Source organism: Gossypium arboreum, chromosome 13 (genome assembly GCF_025698485.1).
Source record: "Gossypium arboreum isolate Shixiya-1 chromosome 13, ASM2569848v2, whole genome shotgun sequence".
NCBI classification, from domain to species: Eukaryota; Viridiplantae; Streptophyta; class Magnoliopsida; order Malvales; family Malvaceae; genus Gossypium; species Gossypium arboreum.
In genome coordinates this window covers 4469957-4477277 of record NC_069082.1, presented here as the reverse complement: position 1 = coordinate 4477277, position 7321 = coordinate 4469957, and the positions used below count along the sequence as shown (strand labels likewise).

Sequence of the window (7321 nt, the reverse complement as noted above, 5' to 3'; positions counted from 1 at the left end):
TTATAAAAATATATTTAGATTACAGAGATATGGATGATATATGTTGTATGATTACATAACGTGAAATTGTGTATATATATGAGAAATTTAATGAGAAATGAGCCCATACACGTTTCTTGTTATTTATATGAAGTGTACGACTGACAAGGGTGATGAAGTTATAAACAGAGAGTTACACGAGTTGAAAACACGGGCGTGTGACTCTCCAAAGTGTGAAAATTTTCTAAGTGTTGCAAAAGTTTCATATATTTACGGTTTGGTCCCGAACCACCCTGAATGTATGTTTTGGGCCCCATAGGCCCATATAAGGGACGTTAAACATATGTATAAAAGTTTTTAATTTAGAAGAAATTTTATGGATGATTTTTACATGATTGATCATATTAAGTTCGGTAATGCCTCGTACCCTATTCTAGGCTCGAAATACGAGTAGGGGGTGTTACAACACAAATGTATTTGAGTGAAGCCTCTCAATAGTATTCAATTACATCGACGATCATGATTAAAGTTTAAACTGCATACAACTTTATCTCTTAAGATTTATAATATTAGTCATGGTAACTCTAGTTTTATTGGAGTGTTTCATTGGGCCACCAAAGCTTCAAATAAATGAGTTTTTCCATGTGTTCCACAAATCGGGTTAGTTCAAATGGATTAAATGAGCCACATTTAATTAGTTAACCTCTATGAGGCATTCTGTGTGCATTCGTCACGAGCTTGATCCATGACACCAGTATGATCATAATTGGGCAAAAAAATTGGTGCGACTAATACGAGCTGAAATTTTTATCAGTGAGAAAATAAATTGAATGTTTTGATATGCTACTTGAATGGCGAACACCGACTAGTACAACTAGAATAAATACAGAATTGACTATCCTGACGTGAAAACCTTTCAGCCATTGTTGTTCGCACCAGTGCATTGATCCTTAGTCTTATTGCTCAAAATACACATTAACCTTTGGAAATTGTGGGGATGGAGGGTCCTTCTATAGGAGTCTTCAAAGTGTTGTTTGTTCAGAGTTAAAGGATACTTCAATAGGTTGTTATTGTCTTTTAGTCGAGTCAGAATTTTACCTCTCGAATTTACAAAGAGCCTAAAAAGACTTGTTGAGAGGAAAATACTATTAACCTATTGAGGGGTTTGTCTATTCCGGACGAACAATACTTCGAAAATTTCTCCGGAAGGAGTGAGCCTTCCTTTTATTAAGTTATATTTTTACTAGTGTGTTTTTATCTTTCCATAAATAATAAAACAATAAGAATATGCTCATAATAAGATTTAAACCCAAAACACTACCCATAACAAACTTTTTACTTTACTATTATAACTAAAACTTCAATTAATTTTACTTAATTGAATTTTATTTTGATTGGCATGAGTATTATTGCTAATATAAGAAGATGTTGGTTCGAGTGTATTAAAACGCATTATTCTTCTATATGAACTTTTAATACATATATTTGTCACGTAATTTTTTTTACCTATACCATAAGTGTGCCATAAATCTATTATAAATTACAAATTTTATCAATTTGATCAAGTTATTGTCAATTTGTCTATCTCTTTTTAAAATTATTCTGGAGCCATTATTTATACATTAGTTTGTAGTAATCTATATGTTATTTGTATTATGTGTCATTTTTATAATCTTATTGTTCATAATTCCAAATAATAATAATATTTTATTCTAAAAATAGTATATAAGGAATTAATGTATAAATATTAAATAAATCTCATAAAAATAATATCTTACCAAATAAATGAATGAATTTACCTAATAAAGAAAAATACAAATTCATCGAAAGGGTTCTAGCATTGAAAAAAAAAAACTTACTTAAGCTAAAACTAGCAGCTGCTTTCTATCAGATTTTTCTTTTCTGTTCTTTAGAAAAAAGATCTATTAATTTGAAAAAAAAAACATGGAAGGAGACGATGTAGACATGGCAGCTGCTGAATCCACTGAAGCAGTAATTTTTAGCAACATTTGTTGTTTTTTTACATTTTTATTTTTAGTGTTAGGGGTTTTCCCCCTATTGTAAGAAAACCCTAATTCTATGTAATATGCAGGATCTTGATGACATGAAGAAAAGGTTAAAAGAGATGGAGGAAGAAGCCGCTGCTCTTCGTGAGATGCAAGCTAAAGTCGAGAAAGAGATGGGTTCCGTACAAGGTTTTTCCCCCTATCTCCTTGTTGCACGATTTGGGTTTTTTTTTTTTAAAAAATTAGTTTGAATATAATAATTTGATTGACTTGCTTTGGATTTTCTCTTGTGGATTCTTATAATTGGGTTTTGATTTATAATGGTGTGATGTGTAACTTCAATGATGGCTAAACTATCTCAGAAATCCTTTCGTTTTGTTTTATATCTGTTATTTAGATACTGAAAAATGCTTTACAATTGAAAGCAAATCACTTATGGTTTTTGACTTTCATGATTACTTGGAATGTTAAAATCCAGAGGGTAAGTGTGTCATACAAGATGAAGATTGCCTTCAAATGTTTTGTTCTTTAATTTGAGTTGTATGTACATCTGTTCTTGTTGGATATAATCGAAAGCACAAGTATTGAGAATCATTATCTATATTTATTTCTATGCAACTAGATCCTGCTGCTGCTGCAGCTACATCTCAGGCAAATCGAGAGGAAGTGGATTCTCGATCAGTGTTTGTGGGCAATGTGAGTCCTCTTTCCCTTTCTAATTTTGTTGCTTGCCTTTGCATAGGTCTCCATAAACAGTGCTGATACTGTTTTCTTTATTATTTTTATTATTAGTTTGATTTTGGTGATTTGATAGGACAAGTCAAGCCGTGATGATAACTTTAAGCATTTTAATGTGGTGGGAATTGGGAAACAGCTTATGTTTTTCTTCCCATAGATTCTGAAATTAGCATGCGATTTAACTATCTGTGTAGCTTATGGCTGCTTATTGACAGATATTTCTCAATAACAGAGATGAATATAATCATTTGCTTCCTTAGAATCAACTTCCATGGTTTCAGGCTTCAGTCATGAAAGCCTTTGTGTAGGCCTATAGGGGCTCTAAGTGACTTGTAATATGAAACTGATCTTGCTGAAACTTACAATATGAAGTGCACTAGCCTCTAGGTACAACCAAATTTTACGAATATAGTATCATGAAATCATCTACATAATACTTGCAAATTCTTATTCCTAACTGATTAAGCCAAGGTACAGTACTGCTGGCATTCAGACTAATCTTCATAGCTGAAGTTAAAATCTGGGTATAATTCAAATTGAATTAACTAGTGGTCCAGTTATATTAATGCATCTGGTGTATAATCTGGATTAAGAGCCACTACCAAGCAGTATCTTAATGGCTAGTGTTAGGAGTCCTGTTTGAGGTATATTCGTACAAGAGGTGCACCATTTGCATGAAGAAACCAGCCATTGATTGCTACATATTCCTCGCTTTGTCTGAGCATGGAGTATAACAAAAGATGTAACGGACTAGACAGTCATTTAGAACATTACAATAAGTGTTGAATACAGCATCTGTTAATACTTTAAAGTTCAATGCAACAGAAGCCTTTCATTATCAACTCCAGTTCTGCTTCTGAGTCCTTCTGACCGCTTCTGATTGAATATTGATGGTGTCTGCTATGGTTCAATCTCAGTTCTTGATATGATCTGTCCAGGCCGATGCAGAACAATTACAATGTTGAGGAAAATAAATGTTAAAGAGAGTTATCTTTCTATAATATATAATTTCTTGTAAAATGTTTTCTCTTGAAAAAAAATGGTTGATGGACTTTCTTGCTTTCTTATCATTGTTGTAGAAGAATGCTATGGATATTTCTTCTTTACAGCAGTTGTCCAAATGAGCTTTGCCCTAGCTTGGTCATATAGGTTTGACGTGGCCATAATATTGCATTGACCCTGGTTCATGACTTAATGAACTGAGATTTATTCCTTTAATGTGCTGTCCTCTCCTTAGTCCTTACCTTTCCCAAGTCTTAAACTTTTTTTTTTGATACAATCCCAAGTCATAAACTTTGAGGTCTATTGACTATAATTATAGGCTTGAGCAGTGTCTTTGAAGTATGGAATTCAAGGATTGGTAAAAGCTGCTTAACTAAGAGGGTTAGAATATGTTAACTTTACTACATTTACTATATGGTATATTAACTATAATGGATAGCTGAACAGATCTAATTTGATAGATGTGCGTCATTATTAATGTACTATTTTTCTCTTTTCTCCACTCTTGTGAAATGCTTCAACTTCCTATCTTGTTACAACAAGCGAGCATTTCCTTCTTTATGTATCAAATGTAAAATTTGGTCATTTAACATGGTGAAGGATTCTCAGTTTAGAATCCTTTGTTGACTTTATCTTTTACTACAATCGCAGGTGAAGCTTCATTCTTCAAGTTTTCTGATTTAGTATCTGGGGTTGGGTGAAAATATCCTATAGAAATGTTCTTGAGCTAGGAAAACACACAGGCCATACTACTTTTATGTGATTAAGAGAGACGATAAAAACAAGAGTGTTAAAAAGTTGAGTCAAATTTTGAAGGGAAAAAAACTTCAAGCCTTTCAGTATGAGGAAAATCTGAAGGCAGAAAAAAAACAGAACAAGAAAAATGTTTAAAAAAAGCCTGTAAAAGAAAGGATTTTGCAAAAGTCTTTGATTCGACATTACTTTAAATAGCAGGAAAAAGTGAGGAAAAAAAAATAAGCATTACCGTTGTGAAATTATTGTCTTGGTTTGAGCACTTGGCCCGGGATGGATGGAGAAACAAAATTTGATTCAAGATTCCTGAAACGGTCTGAAATCAGTTGAAAGGACGCATTTTGCCGAGTAAAGACTAGCAGTGGATATTTGCTGTTTTATTTGCAAACCAGAGTGCTGCTTTTGCTGGTGGTCAATGCTCGAAGAATTTCTAGGTGTCTTACTTCTTATGGTGAGGGGTCTTTGATCTCTTTTTATTTCATCACTTGGGACAAGTAGGGATCGCCAGTTTCTTTCTAATAATCATTATTTTTTTTGACGCCCCCTACCACAAAAGATGGGAGAAGAAAATGAACAAAGATTTTGTTTTTCTCCTTCCTTTCCTTCACTGTTAAATGCTAAGTTTTTCAAGGATGTTTCAGCATCTATTTTTTATTCTAGAATGCAGCATAATTCATATTATCTATCTATATTTTCTTAGGCTGTTGTTAAGATCATTGATCAATGTGTTGACCCCATCTATCACCGATGTCTGACCTGTGTGAATACTAATTGCTCTAGAAATTTTAACCATTTGCTTCTTTAGTCTCGTTCCTTAATTTGAAACACCAGAGCAAAGTGGTCGGTTAAGTATGTAAACTAAGAACTGGTCTTTGTTGAGGCTGGTCTGATCTCTCTTACAAAGGCGATTAGTAAGTAGTAACGTGCTGCACGGGTGACCTTGTTTGCTACTTGGTCTCTATTTTGTTATAAAAATTGATTGCCACTTGTTTCTTGTTATTATTATTAATTTTTCATATCCTGTTGTGTCCGTCTTACCGGCTACATTTAAAACATTCTGAGAATGCAGGTGGATTATTCATGTACTCCTGAAGAAGTTCAACAGCATTTCCAGACTTGTGGGACTGTAAATAGGGTTACTATTCGTACGGACAAGTATGGTCAGCCAAAGGGTTATGCTTATGTAGAGTTCGTTGAAGCTGAGGCTGTCCAGGAAGCTCTTCTTTTGAATGAATCTGAACTTCATGGCAGGCAATTGAAGGTAAAACTTGTTTTTCTTTTCCTTTCAAGAAGAGGAAAACAGTGTCTTCTACACCATGAAAAATAGCCACGGATAACACCTTCAGTTTAAACTATTTAAATACAAAGTGCTTTATCTATATCTTTTTAGGTCACTGCTAAGCGGACCAATATACCTGGGATGAAACAATATCGTCCACGTCGGTCCAACCCTTTTATGCGACCCAGGGGTCCATTCATGGCTCCATATTTCTTTGCTCCATATGGATATGGGTATGTCCTATAGATGTAGTTTTTCTCATCTCAATTTCGGATTGGCTTCTTATATCTCAGTAAATGATTTTACTTCCGTCTTCAGTTTTTGCAACCTTAATAAAAGATGTTAAAATGTTCATCCTATACTTATATAATTGCAGGAAGGTTCCACGGTTGAGAATGGCAACGCGTTACAGCCCCTATTATTAGGTACTTGGATTGAACTGGTTGTTCTGAATGCTTTTCCTATCCGCATCTCTGAGGTTCGTTGTATCGAATTGAAGTCGATTTGCCAAAGCTATGGTACAAAATTGGCGGTCTACTTTGATTGATGGTGAACTACTTTAGTATGTTTCTTCTGTGTTGTCTGATGATGTAGACATGTTTTGAGTAATGTTGAGCTGCCCTTTGTGCTTTTTCCTCAAGAAACTTCTTGTTGGTACTTGTTTCTTAAGAATTGAATCATCAGCCTTTTAGACTTATGTTTAAAACCACAAGTACAATTTAGGATGCATATGGGTTCCATTTTGAATTATTTTTTTTTTAATTTCTTTCAATTTTTCATTATAATTTTGAGTTTTGAGTTTTGGGTTTAGGGTTTGTTTTATGACTTTTAAGCATTATTTGCTAAATGTTTCATAAATATATTTTTCATAAATATATTTTAAGTAAATAAAAAATTATTCACATTTATATGATATTTTTGAGTTATTTTCACTATTTTACATATGAAAGATATATTATTACATCATAAAAATTAAATTAAATAAAAATAAAATTTAGAATAATTGCGATTTTCTAACTTATCAAAGAAATCAATCAAACGCCACCTAGTTATTTTCTGGTTAGTTATTAATCAGTCTCTGCCTTTGCCCCTAGCTATGGTAAAACCTCTCTAAAATAATACCTTTGGGACCTAAAAAAAAATTTATTGAGGTTAAAAAATATTTTATTGAGATTATTAATTTATCGATAAATGAGTATTTTATTAATTTAGAAAATATTTCATACTTTATGTATGAGCTTTTTTTTTAAATCAAAATTTAATATGCATGTAGGTGCAATGAATAAAAGTTAATTGGTTCATGTAATAAAAAAAAAGTTAATTAATCAGTTCATGTAGCCAAAAAGAAAAAAGAGTTATTGGTTTCAAAATTCAATACGTGTGTATTCATTGGATAGATTAAAAGTCTTATTATAAATAAACACATGTACATATCAAAATATTGCAATTCATATAATCTTTTCTTTCATGGCTTCACGTTTGAAAAGTGTAAAAAAGTCTACATTGACAGATGAGATGAGAAAAGTATTATTTGAGTAAAAAATGAGCATCCCTATTCAAGTCA

At 32.6% G+C, this 7321-nt stretch overlaps 1 protein-coding gene across 1 annotated transcript; it reads left to right on the top strand.

Annotated features, from left to right (window-relative positions):
* Positions 1–1741: 1741 nt before the first annotated feature.
* Positions 1742–6463, top strand: LOC108461186 (polyadenylate-binding protein 2-like). Its single transcript, XM_017760923.2, has 6 exons — positions 1742–1971; positions 2072–2174; positions 2608–2681; positions 5548–5739; positions 5869–5990; positions 6134–6463. The coding sequence occupies exons 1-6, from the start codon at positions 1924–1926 to the stop codon at positions 6180–6182; spliced, it is 588 nt and encodes a 195-aa protein (XP_017616412.1). The 5' UTR covers positions 1742–1923; the 3' UTR covers positions 6183–6463.
* Positions 6464–7321: the final 858 nt, after the last annotated feature.

Excerpts from the sequence above, each read along its gene's own strand:
- LOC108461186 (XM_017760923.2), top strand. The coding sequence starts at position 1,924 with ATGGAAGGAGACGATGTAGACATGGCAGCTGCTGAATCCACTGAAGCA. Across the intron at positions 2,175-2,607 it reads AGAGATGGGTTCCGTACAAG|ATCCTGCTGCTGCTGCAGCT; the intron begins GTTTTTCCCCCT and ends CTATGCAACTAG. Across the intron at positions 5,991-6,133 it reads TTTGCTCCATATGGATATGG|GAAGGTTCCACGGTTGAGAA; the intron begins GTATGTCCTATA and ends ATATAATTGCAG.